At 43.8% G+C, this 16206-nt stretch overlaps 2 protein-coding genes across 2 annotated transcripts; one reads left to right on the top strand and one right to left on the bottom strand. All coding sequences in view use genetic code 11, as the record gives it.

Moving 5' to 3' along the window:
• Positions 1–3002: 3002 nt before the first annotated feature.
• Positions 3003–7727, bottom strand: EGR_06323 (Eukaryotic translation initiation factor 3 subunit A; the record flags this gene model as incomplete). The annotated part of the gene is made up of 14 exons (XM_024495572.1): positions 3003–3048; positions 3529–3600; positions 3677–3715; positions 3787–3919; positions 3993–4100; positions 4180–4441; positions 4513–5034; positions 5185–5409; positions 5487–5938; positions 6025–6355; positions 6447–6646; positions 6681–6844; positions 6883–7210; positions 7676–7727. 14 exons carry the CDS (start codon positions 7725–7727, stop codon positions 3003–3005), a joined length of 2934 nt encoding a protein of 977 aa, XP_024349970.1.
• Positions 7728–13623: 5896 nt separating this feature from the next.
• EGR_06322 (FMRFamide-activated amiloride-sensitive sodium channel) lies at positions 13624–15357 on the top strand (the record flags this gene model as incomplete). The annotated part of the gene is made up of 1 exon (XM_024495571.1): positions 13624–15357. One exon carries the CDS (start codon positions 13624–13626, stop codon positions 15355–15357), a length of 1734 nt encoding a protein of 577 aa, XP_024349969.1.
• Between the last annotated feature and the right edge of the window lie 849 nt (positions 15358–16206).

Genomic DNA, 16206 nt, shown 5'->3' with positions numbered 1-16206 from the left:
TTTTTTTCTATTGGGTAACTTGAGCGTATTTGTACAACTATTTGCAAGATATGTGCATATTTTTAAGTTAAAGACTTGGTCTAACATCCGCATTGGTCCTGTATGCTCTCGGTCACTATTTGGGTGGGGTATTTGGGGGCTGGAACAGTTTCCAGTGAACAATTCGTGACCCCAATAGCCTTTGAGGGTTAAGAGTGCTCTCGGATCCACCTCAGCGAGTATTCTCTGATGTACTTGGAAATGGAAGTAGTTGAGGCCCCTGGGTTCTGTTTAGAGCCATGGGCGTATGGTTGCCAACTAAGCATGTTCTGACGTGCGTCCAAGCGTGCTAGTGTAGCGTCCCGAGACTCCCTGAAGACGAAAGAGGACAAAATACTTGGGCAGAATATATGTTCGGCGCAGGGAAGGTGTCTGGGTTATTGGTACGGCCCAAAAGGCCGATATCAGATTCTTATACTCAAAGATGGTGTGAGATAGCAGTAGGATGATCACGTTAATAATTTCGTCAAAAGAATTAGTGTAGCAGGAGTTTTATTTGCGACAACAGCTTAAGAAAAAGCAGTTGTAGTTAGAATCACTCATGCGAAAGTTAAATAACTGATTCTGCAAATCATGAAATTATCAAGAATAAATAAATGTACAAAATTGTAACATCAGAAATGTTTTAAAAATATGGACTTATACTGCATCAATAACGAACATAACCTTTGCAAGCGCGAGAACTGTCTGTTCGTGTTTATTTTCTTGTCTTATACGATGGAGATTCGCGACGACTGGGTGGAGGAGGTTGTTTTTCATCTGAAAAAATACCTCCTAAATGTCGAAAATATATGGTCTGAAATTGGTTATTCTTCCAAAAAGCATAGCGAATTGCAGGATTCGCTGAAGAATAATTTGACCAATTATATGCACGGTTTCCTCTCTTCTACTGAAAAGGAGAAAGCCGAGCTAGGGTGTAAAGTGGATCAGTTGCGAGTAATTTTTAATTTTAAGTGCGCGATCTTCAGGGTGAAATTGTGACTTTTGAAAAGGAACTCCAAATTCCCCATAAGCATATTTCCTCTTCTCAGACGTTGCTGGCAATTCTGGACGAATTAACCTGCTATCATTCAGAACTTGATATGAAAATAGCTGAATTAACTTCAGAGTTCAAAAAACTTAAGTCTCGCGAGGAAGCTCTCTGTCAGTTGCTGCATGTTGCCGTGTTGGAGGGATTTCCTTTAATCCCATCGTATAACGACAAATTACGGGTTCAACACCATATTGATGAGCTCCAGAGTGTGAAGGTTTGCATTAGAAGTTTTCCGTAGCTTGTCATTTAGAAAGAGCGTATCGAAAAATTAGCAAAAATGAAGCACCGCATTATTTCTTGCATCGATTACTTGAAATCAGATTGCAACCTGATGCTACCTGAGTCTGTTAAGGGAGTAATAAGTGCGGAAGTTGAACCTTCTGATCTTTCAGAGGCTTATTTGCAAGAACTGGATGGAATTCAGGATCAGTATATGGATTTATTTCACAAATTTAAGTCGGAAGAAGAGGATCTCTTTGAGAATATCGAGTCCCTTCGTAAACGCTTAAATTTGTCACCATTCACCCTTCCCAAAGAACATTCCCTATGCCCGTCGAAACGCATAAAATACGTAAGGGCATTTCACTTTCGCGTTTGTGTGTTTGCTATCCCAAAATCATATTCTCAATAGGCAAATTGTTTTGGTAGTTTTGTGTGTGATGTGGTTTATTCGAGGGTCGTTTCTTTACAGTCACAGAAAGGCGACTGATTTTTTATAATTTAAGGGATCTGAAGAATTATCTCGCCTTCGTGAACTGAGATTGGCTAACTTGCGTCGCTTGATGGAAGCCTCTGTTCTTGAACTAGAAGGGGTCTGGACGGACTGCTTGGTTAGTACAGAATACTGCCAGATTTTTCGCAACTCCATGTCCATGGACTGCACGGAGGAGAACCTGTCTCGGCTAGAGGGAGAGGTGCACAAGTGGAAGCGCTTCAAGTCCTCGCATCAGGACTTCTACGACGCTCTAACGGTTTGGTTGGACACCTTGCGACAGATAAAAGCTATTGAAGTTAGTATTTTTTTGGTTGGAAATGTTAAGGCTTTAAAATTAAATGCAACAAATTCCCTTTATTCTTGCAGTTGAAGCGTCAAGATCCAACGGTACTCAAGAACCGGGGTGGAATTCTGTTGAAGTTGGACAAAGAGGATCGCAAACTACGGACGCGCGATTTGCCAAATCAGACTGCCCATTTGGAGTCCATAATTGCCCAAGAATGCGAAAGCAATGATGCTGATCTCTTTCCCTTGGTTTGCTTCGAGGGGCAGCCGTTGGCCGGGCAAAAGGAAAACTCTCTAGCCTCTATTATCGATAGAAGGTGGATTCTCAACTTTTTTCTTAAATTTTAATTCTTGGCATTTTTTCCCAGTCTGGAGCCTTCAGGAAGTGTAGTCGCCGGTTCTACCTCGTCAGCAAACAAAACCACAAAAGGTGGTTTCGTCTACGCGACAAATAAGCGTCAAGCTGCGGCTAGGGGAATTTCACCTTCCCCCCTGGTATTATCATCATCATCACGGCCATGTCCTGACACAGCGGAGGCCAAAAAACCGCGAACAGACAATTCAAACACTAGCACGGGCAGGGTACGCTCTCGACTACTCTCCAACATCAGGGAATTTTGAGTTCATGCAATCTTCCCATTTTTAGTGGTAGCACACGTGTGGACCGCGAACAAGCCCTCCATCGCCTCCTTTCCCACAACTCCCATCAAGCCTTTATTGACCGCAATTGTCTTAACCAACCTTTGTACAACTATTTCAAATAAAATTTCATCCATTACTACAAAGAACAACCCTGTCCTCCGGGCTCTCACGGTGGAGACTGCGTTGGCGATGGCTTAGACCTATGGTCGAGGCGTATCGAAAACCAAGTGGCCCCAGGGACGCCGATCACTACAGCCGCGGTGAAGTTGTTAGTCTAACTTAGCCGGACTAAGCGGCCCACTGCTGGGCTCCAACAAACAACTCACGACACGACCTACCACGACCGATTAGCATGGCCAAAGCGTCATGTGGCACGAAGTCCTAGAAGTAGCTACCAATGTTGGAGGTCTCTGAGTGGGGGGACTACGGTTCGACCTTGGCTACGTCCCATAACTGCCAGATAAAAGGACGTGAACATCAGAACTCCTGGGACAAGCATCAATATTTATGAATTATGAAGACCAGTCAAATTAAGCAGACGAAGACAGTTCGAGAAAGTACTGTCACCATTCCGAAGTTTTCAATGACGTTTAACATCTTGCCACCCGTCATCTGAAGTATAGAGGACGCGTAATTAGCTACAAAAAGCAGCACGCACACACGTAACTTCATAAATGAAACACACCATCAGACCCTTGTTGCTTCGATGGTTCAGCAGCCTTCTGTGCTGGGCGACGTCTTAAGGAAGCCACACAGTTAGGTTGGGATGGTTTTCAACGTCAGCAATCAAACGGTACGGTACGAAGAAGCTTACTCAGTGGGAAGGACCACGGTTCTACGAGTCCATAGATCCTTGGGTGCTTGATTGTTGTCCATTTCAGTGCGCCTGAAAAAAAAAGGTAGTTTTGTTAGGTAATTCTCTCAACAATCATTCCCAAATGTTACAAACATCTGCCACTTACGGGCGGAAGCCTCTGGGATCCTGATAGCGCCCATAATTACTAGAAAGTGTTAAAGTTAGAAGCAGCCATGTTGAAGGCAAGTTGCAAAATGAAGGGGGTTGATGACATACTTGGATGGTGGAGCCTGGGAAAAACGTGGACGGGACTGCTCGAAGGACGCCGCGGTTGGCACCGGTTGCGGTTTTCGCGCAGAACGCCATGCACCAGCAGTGGGTGCAGGTGCGCGTGCGGACGGCTCGGCGTCTAAAAACAAATTTGGCAGCCAATCAGTATTCAGTTTTTCTTTTAACAAAGATAAAAGAAAATAGGAATATACCCTTCAGGACAACAGTTTTTCTTCGCCAAGTTGATTCCTGTACTGCTGGTTGTTGCTGTTGTTGCTGCTGCTGATTCTGTTTTTCCCGTTCCAGCCTCTCCTCCTCCCCTACAAAGCACCAGCGATTCCAGGCCATTTAGAGAAGGCATCAACTCGATTTCAAAAGTGCAGAGAATAAGATACTGACGTCGTTTCTCGGCTAAAGCCGCTGCGATCTCCTCTTGACGACGACGCTCAGCAGCCTCACGTTCAGCCTCAAGCCGCTTCGCTTCGGCCTGTGCCCTTGCCTCAGCCTCGAGCCGCTCCTGTTCCAGCTTCCGGGCGGCCTCTTCGGCGGCCCTTCGTTCCGCCAGTCTCTCCTCTCGCACTCGCGTCCGAAGTGCCTCCCACTCCGCGTGCTTTGCTTTGTACTTTGACTGCTCCAATGACCTGAGCGACTTCTCCAAGTTCTGTACACAAACATTCGTAATGGTAGTTAGCATACCGTCTTCTCCTCCTTCAGCCTAGCTAGCAAACTCACAGCGATGTCGCCTCGCATTCTACTGAGGCGGTCATTATTCTTGAGCGTTTCTTCGTGCTCGCGTTTCGAGGCCTCCTCGGCCTCCTGTTGTGCCTTCTGAAAGATCTCAAAGCGCTCCTTAGCTTCTGCAGCAGCAGCTTCCTTCAAAAGGGGAATCTCCTGCAATCTGCAAGCACGAACAAAGTGATCCAACTTGCGAGCTCGTGCATTAGCACGATCGAGGAGCTCCGTGCGACGCCTGTACATATCACCGTGGAGTTTCTCTACCAGTAGCTCTAAGCTGCATTGTTCCAAATCCGCCTCGGTGATTTCAGGCATGACGGCAGTAGAGAGGTTATGCGCGGCCGCGGAGTTGATATAGGTTCGCAATCGCTCACGATCAATTTTCAGCTTGCGCCGCTGCATCTGTTCCTCAAGGTGACGCTTTGTGCGTTCCTCGGCTTCTACCTTCAAAGTCGCTTCCTCCTGCTCACGTATCGCCCGCTTCTCCTTGTCCAGACGTTCCTCCTCCTCTTCTATCATCTAAACGTGTTAATGAACATTAGCAAAAGCGGAGTAAACATTCGACAATCTACTGATTCGATTGAGTACACCAATAATTAGGAATTTGATTTTCAAACACCTAGGATTTAGTTTGAGCCAAGGGAATAAAACAACACAAAGTTGACGTACCCTAGCGCGCTCTTCTTGAATCTGTTCAAGCTGTTCTTTGCGATCCTCGATGTGCTCACGACGTGATAAGAGTTCATGGTGATGTTGTTCAGCGGTCTTCATGTACTCCTTGACGAAGATGTCGCGCGCTTGGCTATCAGATTCGTTCACGTTAAGAAGCTCTGCGACTTGATGCAGAGACTGTGCGAACAGAGTTAGTTGGCGTGACACTTGATCACCACCGGTCTAAAGGAGTAGAAAACGATGAATAAACGAAATACTCAAATGATATGAACGACGGTGCCTCTATTTTCGTCACTCACCTGAGTCGACTGCATGGTTTGTGAATAGTCCCGCTGACTGATGCCTAGATCAATGTAAACATCAAATATTATAGCATGACGACGGTGATCAACACGCATCGGCAGCTCCAGATTGTAGATGAGTTCAATCACACACCGTTCCAAGGTGAGGGGATCGTAAAAAGGACAAAGGCGGACAAGCTCGTCAAAACGCAATGAGCGATAGACTTGTGAAAGTTGAAGCAATGTTTTGGAGACAACCACCTCATGCAGGGGCTCTAGGTAGGCGTTCAGCGTCGAATCCTCCGCAATACGCTCCAATGCTGGCTGAACACGTTGCACCAGCTTCAGTGGCTGGAAGTCAACCTCGAGAGCGTGGTACAGCGTGACCAGTTCTGGGGGGACAATAGTCTGCACCCGACCCGTAGACAAGTCAGCAAGCAGAGAAGCTCTCGTTGGAACCGTGGAGAGGCCTGTCGAACGATGAATAAGAACGTTAGGTGTAGGAGAGGCATAAACGCTGCAATTTGAGAAACACTCTGGGTAGGACACGACATACCCAAAAGACTGGCGAGAGCTTTTTGCTTAGCTTGATTGTACTCGCCAGAGAAAATTGAGAATTGAGCACGGGCGTGGGGCAATGGCACAGAGAGAGCCGCGCATAGAGCCTTGGAGCCGAGAGCGGAAAGCTCCTCAACAGAAGGAGCTTTTTTATGCTCCCGATAGAGTGCGAGGCGCTTGTAAAGAGCTGCAGCATGAAAGAGGTAGTAGCCAGACCGCAGAAAAAGCTCTGCCGTCTTCGAGTAGTAATCTGCCATGAGGGCAGGACGGTCGATTTTTTTAGATAGCAGCACCAGTCCCCAAATGTCCTCAACAACCCTGAAGGCTTCCTGACAAAAAAGGAAGGCAAGGAATAGTAAATCAACCCGAAATGCGCGCATATTGACTAACTAATAAGACTATGCGAAGAATTGAACTCACATTATACATCTCCAGCTCCATTGCACAATCAAGCTGGCGAAGACGCGTCTCAAAGTGCCAGATTTGTGTTTCCGAATTAGTCAGGTTTATCCCGTTCGGAGCAGCCGGCTGATTTTGGATTCTGGTAGTGTGTAGACGCACCATTTCTCCAAGCTTCCTGAATTCAGCTTGGCGACGATATTCGACACAAAAATCGAAGGCTATAGACGTTAACAAAACAAAACGACACCATACCATCTCTTGCAATGCGATGATACACATGCTCATACTTGATGTTATTACGAACTAAATCAAGGCAAATACGATAAGCCTCCCACAAGAATTTCAACCATGGCATCAGAATCGTATGACCCGACCGCCCTTGAGCGTTCTCCGTATTTACCGCATTCAACATTAGGCTACAGTGTAGTCAGCCCTAAAGGATGTAAAAACAAACCTTTCTGGCGTCTCGAGTATATCCAAGTCTTCAACATCTGGTACAGCATCTTCAGACTGCTTTCGAGCCTCCTCCGTTTTTTCTTTAATGAGAGAAAAGTAGTGCTTAAGAACGTCATCCAGCGATTGGGGGCACTCTTGTATGGAAATGTTTCGATAATGGTGAGCAATCCTCTTGAATTGTTGATTTCGTTTCAGTTCTACGCAAAGATCGACAAAAAGGAACATCGGAGCCTCGAGGGACTTTTGCCAGCTCCGTGCCCGGCGATATAGCAGCATCTCAAAAAGGACATCGAGAGCGCTCCCCTTTTTACCGACATTTATCAAATCTAAAAGATAATTCAACCATTTGTACATACGAAATTAGAAGAACTAAAGCTCTAGCAGCCGACCAAATCTTGAAGAACGCTAGAAACTTCGATGTAGCCACAACAAAAGGCGGTACTAGAAGTTCGGAAAAACGGACTAAGCTTTCGTAGTTTAAAGACTAGTGACTCTGACATAAGGAAGTACTTTATAATCTATCCTAGTATATAAGCAAAACAACTCTGGCTATTAATCTGCGAAGCATCAAGAGTGCAAAATGTAGCAGCATGCCCCTGGAAGTAGCCTACGGACTACGACGTAACCTGGCGTTAATTAAAGCCGGTTTTTTAATTCTAAAAATTGATCACGGAGGGAATAACCGCTATTCCAAGCATATCAAGAAAAAACTCAACCATCAAGAGTGGGTACCCTTACTCAATATATTGGCGGTTTTTAGTCGCAAACACCAAGACCAAAATATGTGTTACCTAATGCCTTGGCATGGGCCGTCTCCGGTTTCATAAAATAGCTAGGAGCCATGCGTAGAGAGGAGCGTATGCCGAAGGTGTCTTCTTGCTTTGGGCAAAGTTGGGTAAAGTAAAACAAAATTTTGCACATGAGTAATCTGGCAGAAAGAGAGCTTTGATAGCAATAAAAAACGATTTCTAAGAGATCAATTATTTTAAGCATTTGGGTCATGATATTTAATCCTTATAACTAGGCCAGGCAAATAAAGCAAATCCAAAACTTAAATAAATTACACAGTCTTTGTTACAGTTAAGAGTATTTGATCATATGTTGACAGTAAAATGATCAATTATACCTGCGTGTGACGTTACAGACGAAACCAAATTAATCCGATTTACTGATCATTGCTTTGAGAGACTAGCCTGACACTCGCTCACAATCAATAGCTTTTAGAGGACTGAGGGATGTGCTGCATTTTCAAAGTATTAGGGGCTGGAAATGAATTTAATGGGAGTGGTTACAGGACACCTAGTACCAAGTTGCAGCCGCAAATCTATTCCATTTTTTCATTTGTGTTATGTAGTTGCCTGATACTGGCTAAGTGCATACAGAACAATTGTAGTAACTCAAGACTTTTTCAAGGACAAAACAAAAGGTAACGTTCGGGTAGAATATGGATATTTGATATGCAGGAGGGATTGACGCTACTGGCATGGCTTGGAGGTCAGCCCACCAGGCGTAGGTACAGTGGCAGAGATCCAAACAGTTAAACAGCCACTCTCCCTGCACTCCCTTTGGCCATCCTCCTGCATCCGCCATCAGAACGTAATCGGTGACGTACGGAAACACCCACGAGCCAGCTGTGCCAGTCATCGCAATCCCATTCAACTGAGGAGATAATTGACCGCAGCTTCACTGTTTGTTTAGGCGATTCTAGTGGATCTAGTGTGTCATCCTAAATCATAGCTGGATTGGGCGATAAGAAAATGTGTCGTTCAGCACGCGTACCCCTTTGTATCGTTGAAGCACTGGCCTGAAAGCACAGTCAAGTAAAAAAGGACGAGAGTGAACATAGTTCGGTGGGAAAATGGTTTTGCGTCTGTTCCTTTTTGCCACTTTCTTCACACTTCGAAACTGCCCAGTCATTTATATCTGGCTTCTATCCAGCTAGTAGAGGTGTGGTGGAGGTATTGCACTCCTACATATTTGATATTCTCGTCCAGGCACTGTAAGTAGCTCTACAACAAACTTTTTTCAGATAGTTAGGGGCTAGTATCGCTATAGTGGTTAGTAACCTTCATATAGAACATGGGAATGGCGTAGGTGACAAATATAGATGTCGTTTCCGACCCTTTTGTTATGGGTCAGCACCGATTCTTCCATCCGTAGCATATGCATTTCTTCCGCCTTGCAAAGTTTATCACCCCACATTAGAAGTCAGGCCGGATGTTCTTTAGGATCAAGCCCGCTTTCCGCTGCCACCAATGCAGCGCCCTGAGACTTCTATGAAGGCATAATACTCAAGCAGAACATGTATTACCGATCCACAGAGGGGATTGGGGCTATTTACATGCTCTGGAAGTGAGAACAGCCGGCGACGAAACAATAGTGGCTACCCAAAGTGGCCCCTTTACCAAAACGGGCAGTTAAACAACCAGCGTGTTACAGATCGCACCCCTAAATTATCTCAAAATTTTCCTTTAAACTGTCCACACAGCTCCTAAAAAGCTTATTTATTAGTCGCTTTTTTGTTTAATGACAAAATTTAACAAAACCCATTCAGCCTCTGTGGAATAGGAGTTTAACTACGTACAATACGTAATCAGTGCCAAAGGCGGGAGGGGGAGTGTTCCACCTTGGCCGTAGTTCATATTTCATATACTTCGCGTAGAAGGTTTGCGAGATGATATTATGATATTTTTAGGTCATGGAATTAACTCCTACATTCACAGCAATTCGCAAAAGAAAATTTCTGATTTGTTCCCTTTAGGCCTAGCTTTATCGTTGGAATTGTTGCTAGAATTTAGGACAGCTTTATCAGCCCTTCCACTTGTGATTTTTGCTGCGGATTTAGCTTCCACCGACCTTTAACCTCAAGATCAGTGTAACATTCCGTAGGTGGAAGTCAAATGGAGTGAGCAAGTCTCCTGAACTTACTGAATAAGGCCATCCATACATTGAAGGACGCGACTTCGTTTCGTACAACCCATTTAGCCCTTTCTCCACCGCCACAGATCGTGCGTGTATTTATCCAACTGTGATAAAAAAAACCCTTCGTCTGCGCTGTTTGTTTCAAATCCAGTCCAGCTGTGTTTGGTAGTCTTATCATGACCTAACAAAGCCCGCATTTCATGCGCACGTGACGTGCGGGCTGAGGTGAAAAAATAAGGGCTGGCAGAGAATGTATCATCTCATCATAACCGTCGGCAGATTAATGCGTTGAACTATTCGGCTTGACTCCCTTAAAAATTTATACATCGCCTGGTAGAAGGGAACTTCTTCAACCATCGGTAAAGGTATGATGTGTGCTTTACCAACTGCACCCATGGGAGTCAAAACAATGGCGTGCGGGGAGTGGAGGCGACCAATTTGCCTTAACCCCTAAATAATGCAGGCATGCAAAGCACTTTTCCAACAAATATAATGTAAATGAGAAATTTAACTGTGTGAAACAACCGTGGTGGCTCAACACAAAACGACTTAATCAAACGTTCCTTTAACTCAATGGCTTTGTGATGGGAAAAAAAATGGGATCTACCTTGACTTATCAACCTCGACTGGCTACTGTGCTGTGAAGTGGAATTCACCACACCTGGCGTCGTCACTGACCACCATATGCAAGACCGCCATTGGGTAGATGTTCTATTGTGGCTGAGTGTTCTCTCACCAAATAAATTTTGCCTAATGTCAACCGGATTTTACGCTTTCATCATTACATGGAATTCCATGCACCCGCACTACCATTTGGTTTCCATCTCGATGGACAATGCCTAGACTGGAATAACTCGAGGCGACTGAAGAACCCATTCAGTCAACTACATGTACGTACATTAGTTCGCATAACTGACTCAACTTAGTGGAAACGTAGTTACGGGAAATTTATCTGAATATTTGGTAAATTTCCTAAATCGGTTAAAACAAGTTTATTCTTATAGGAAACATAAAAATTCCACTTAGACAGGGTTAAATTTGGTCGAGGTATCAATCGTCCAAAGGCATGCAAGAAATCTGGAAAATACATACCTTGCTACTTATTTAAATACAGGCCAAATGCTAATAACAGCGAGGGAGGGAGAGGGAGGAGGATGGAGATAGTTGGAGTGAGGATTAATGAGATTGGCCAATTTAAGGTGACCAATTAGAATTAACGTGCCTGCCAGTACCCACAGCCATAAGCAGACCTCCTATTTCACTCCTGAAAATGGAGTAAATCAAAAAGATTATTAACAAAGGTTAGTCTGCCATTTTCAATTCTATAATTCCATTTTACTCACCCCTATCCCTGGTGTATTTACATCTATTCAATTATAACTTTCTAAGGTAGGGCTCCCCACCCCATCCACCACTTAATGCCTTCAGAATGCAACAAACTTAAATTGTGCGGTATTTATGACACCTGCTAATGAAGATCGCTACGTCAATAAACAATGTTAAACATGGGTTCTTTATATAAAAGCATAATACCTGTTACCTAATAAAATAATTGGTTCTTTTGAAGGGGCCCAAAAACTATTAAAAAGTGGATAAGATGCCAGTTAATAAGTTTAAAATGATGGCACTAAGGCAAATATGTAGTATTAAAATATACAAATATAATACTGTCAGCTTTAGCATGCTTTAGAAGGAGTAAATGATTGTTTAGCCTAAAAATGATTTACACCAACCCTGCTCCGAAAGAAGAGAAGTGGGTTGGCAATATTTTTGCTATATAAAATTGACATGGCTTACTTGTTGTAAGACGTAATTCCGTAAAACGCGTGGGAATTTTTTGCAGAAATAACTGCCAGTAGCTCCTATATCCCTTTCGCACCTAGAAGAAAACTTGATTAAGGTCCCCCTTTTATTCATCATTTTGCTCCCAAAGTCTTAGAAGTAAACACTACCCTGTCTGCCTCCGTTCCAATCGCCTCTTTATTTTTAGCGCTATTTGTCTACTTTCCTTGTTAATATTTGGTTTACTAAGGCTGTAACCATGAAAAGGTGAAATCGCCGAAAATTTTAATAAAAGAGAAGGGGGGATATAAACGATAAAGACGAGGAAGAGGCATTTTTTATCAGAGCATGGAATAGTTAGACTTGAGCCATCTTACAAGGGTAAAACATTCTTCATGCTCAATGATTAGTCTTTAATCTAGTAATTGTTTCCCAAAAGAAGGAATGAAAGCCATTCTTGCACACCTTCGAGGTAGGTCCGATTTTGTTAAGCAGAGAGACGTCATCCGTAAATACTGCATGATTTTTAACACGGAAAAGTTCAGTGTGGACAATTGTGTCTTCACCTTATTACACTCACTTTCGCACATAAAGCTGACATAGACCCTACGGGTTTGAAATGATTTGCACCTCAGGAATGTTGATATTGGTGGGATGGGGTGGGGTGGGTGTTTAAACGTTACACCACAAAGCTACTCCTTGTCACAAATCAGCATGGAAAAAATCCAAACAACGAGGGACATAAGAAGAGTAAGCTGGCAGTTTTTTAGGCCTATTGTCTTCAATTGTTGCATGATAGATCAACTGTAAGCCTCCCCCTTTTTAAGGAGAGGTCATTGTCAATGCTGTGAATAGACCTTAACGGGCATTGGAGCTTGGCTGACTCCTTCATCTCAGTTTTGTATTCTCAACAGTAGTAGCTCAATTACCCACAACGAAATTCTTGAATAATTTGCATCGTTTTACGGAAACTTTAGAGATTTTGCAGCTCATTTTGAGTTAGAGTTCGGTGAATCGCCTGCCAACCTAAAGTGTTTTGTTTTGTCAAAGTGCCGTGCAGGGTGTTTGATGGGAACAAACAAAACCACTGTGAGGTGTCGTCTAAGCGTAGAATACAACAGTTGGTTATTTGTTTGCGACTCCCTCCTACTTCTCCCCATCCCGCGCCCTTTCAGCACGACTTCAGCATCCCTCATGAGAAATGTGTGTCAAAAAATATGTTAACGCCCAAGATTTTGGCTTTTGATTGCCCTTCGGTAGGATTTCAAATGGAATGAACAAAGTAAGTGGTAGGCAATGGAGAAATTCTCCTGACTGGATGGAAATGGGAAAAGCATTTAATCTCAGGTCAGCCCAAAACGCCTCCACGATTCTTCAAATTATTAAGTGACGTAGGAGTAAAAAAAGGAACAAATTTTCGCAACCTCGTTCCTTTCCCTTAAATAGTATGTAGCCCTCCTGAAGAGGCTGGTTAAGTAATACAGAAAATTGGATATTCCTGAGATCAGCTTTCCTACTGTAGGTCAATGTTTCCTTCCTTCTAGGCTGGCCTTCTCCATAAACTCTAATGTTAATGATGCTGAATCTTAGTAACGTGCATAATTCCTTCACTTGGAGTCAAAAATTAACATTTAGAAGTGTATGTAATGAATGAAGAATTAAGTGGGGAGGGGGGGAGATATTACTTGTGGCTCAAGCAACCCAGGATTCAAAAATCTTCCAAAATGAGGTAATGTTTAAAACAAGAAATAGCCGAAATGGGTAATATCACTTTAGCGCGGCTGCCTTTTGGCAGTCGGTGTGATGCTGAACTATTCAACTACATAAGGTCCTACAATCCTCTTTTATCCTCCCTTTTTTCAAAAAAAAGGAACCGAAAAGGTTTCCTGAACGCCTTTCACTCGAATAGTATCTTCATCTAACAGATTTTTTTCACCCATAAAAGGAAAACCTGGTTGTGGAGTATAAAAATCACCGAAAAATAGCACTTCATTTTCCGATTTTAGATTTTTAGCCGGAAAAATCAAAATCGGTGATGCGGAAACAAAGCAAATTTGCCATCTTCTGTGATCTCACTTCCATTCGAGGCGTTCAACGGATTAAACGTGCTCAAACTCCCTTTATTCGGATAATTTGGTCCCTCTTTGTAGTCCTTATGACGGGAGCATTGGTCATTACCATTAGTTTCCTTGCAAGAGATTTCCTCTCCTTCAGCACCTCCTGGCATTCACGAACCCTTATTGATGACAAGACAGATTTTCCGGCTATCACCATTTGCGCGCACAATCCCTTCGCCTTGGAGGCTAATCATATTTGGGCCAAGGCTTCCATCCTTACTCCCAGTGAATTTAACCGTCAACTCAGTGCCATAACTCTAGCCTTCATTGAGAACGGCAATCCTGAGTACGCCAGTCTCCTGCTTCAAGACTCCACCGACACCTACTTTGCAAATCTTCGGCCTGAGGAGTCCAGACGCCTCGGACATCAGACCACAATGTTTCCACATTGTATGGTTACTGTAGATGGTGTCAATATTGTTGCAGAGAACTGTAGAATTGAGGAGGACACTGGATTTACAAAACAACGATTCTCCCATCCTAAGTACTTCAATTGTTGGACCATCGAGACTGCTGACAATAAATCCACGAAAGACACCGTTCGTTTAACTCTCCTTCTCAGTCTTGTCTCCTCTAAGGAGATAAATGAGAGTAGAAAGAACTTTGTAATGGATACATTTTCTCGTGGCGAGGGAGTTAAACTGGTTGTTCATCAAAGTGGCACCTATCCCGAGATTGATAAACACGGAATCAACGTGCAACCGGGGAGGATGAACGAGCTCTCCTTCAACACCGAGAGATGGGTTCGATTGCAAACGCCGACAGCTCCCTGTCTAGATGACCCTCCGCCTATCACTGACATGGGAAAACAGTACTCCTACCGCATGAATCAGTGTCTGGACAGCTTTTTACAGAATATCTCCATAAACCAATGCGGCTGTCTCAATTCCGAGTGGCCAAGATCTATAAATCCCGACCTTGTGAACACCAAGGTGCCCTACTGCTCAGCCCTCCCAAAGGACGCACGTGACCCCACCATTCTTGAGAGCATTGTCAAGCGTCTGAACTGCACCACCAATCTCCTCCACAATCTGAAGTATATCAAAGAGTCAGCTATTAGAAAGCGGATCTGCATCCCTCGTTGCTCATTTTACACCTACCCTCTAAGTGCTAGTATCGCGTCGTGGGAACCGATTCCGGAGAAATTGCAACATTTCACTGATAAATTTAAACGAGTTGAACGCCTCCTCAATAACTACGACGATCCGATGGAACGAGAACGCCTTGTGAAGTACCTCAAAAATGTCATCGGTCTAGAGGGCAATCACACGACTCAAAATAGCTCCATGTCCCATCTACGCATTGAGGACTTTGAGAATCAGAACTCCTACACCTACATTAGCCTTGTCCGTACCTCCTACGAGACCACTTATAAGGAAGAGCGTCTCATCTTTGATATCTACATTCTTATCTCAAGGGTGGGTGGTCTCTGCTCTATCTTCATCGGTCTTACCGCCGCTATAATCGTGGAGTTGATTGAATTTGTCTACTTAGTATTCTGGGATGTTGAAAAGGCGAATGGCCCAGGGAGTCCCCAACCTCTTAACACTAGCGAGCCCCCTCTCCAACTAAATAAGGACCACTGTGATCCAACATTACCGCCCAATAAGAGCTATGATGAGGTGAACGATCAAAAACAATGTATTCTATGACGGTTTACTCTTCCACGTCCTCAAGAACGCTTCATCCTCTACCCTGACGCAATAACTACTGTTAACAAAGTGATTTTTTATATAGCCTTTTAAATTCTTCTCGGCAGACGACAATAAGAAGGCATTAATGTTTTAAAGTAGTCCCCTCTGTTTTTTGAGCATTGCTAACTTCAAACTACCTTGTTTGGAGATCAGGAAATGCAGTAATTACGCCTCATTTTTCCCAAAAAAGAAAAAAACAACAATTAAATAGCAAACCTTACCTAATTTAAGCGCCTTTTTCGCTACAATGCATTAAAATGACAAAATTATGGAAATTCTGATAAGCAAGCTACAAGTTTTCCATTTTACAAATAGAGAACTTCCTAGCAGCAGTCATTGAGAAGGGTCGCTGGAGCTACCCCATTGTCACTGGCCGACAGCTGGACAGCATGGAGGGATGAAAAGCCGCTTAGAAGACATTGAAGGGTTAGAAATAAATGCGCGAGATGGCTCGTGGGGTGCCATGAATGTGGGATCGGAGTTGTCAAGTGTGCCTCTCCCAGAAACAGGTAGTTTAAACAAACAGCTTGACTTGGGTGAGGGATCGCTGCAAGAGAGATTGGTCACAGACAGTTCATTTCTGCCGATGTCGATTGGGAAGAGAGATTCTCAAAAGCTGAGCAAATGGACCACACCTACACATCATATGCTGTCAGATGGCAGCAGCGTCAAAAGTCCACCAATTCATTCCACCTTTATTAAAAATTCATCTCTGTTGAACTGTTAACTGATTAATTTGCTTTGCGCGGTAAAAGAGTATGGGACTAACGTCCCATTCACATTCTCCTTAATCGCATCACAATTCGC

The sequence above is a fragment of the Echinococcus granulosus genome (genome assembly GCF_000524195.1).
Source record: "Echinococcus granulosus chromosome Unknown EG_S00055, whole genome shotgun sequence".
NCBI lineage: Eukaryota > Metazoa > Platyhelminthes > Cestoda > Cyclophyllidea > Taeniidae > Echinococcus > Echinococcus granulosus.
This window is presented reverse-complemented; position numbering and strand designations above follow the sequence as displayed.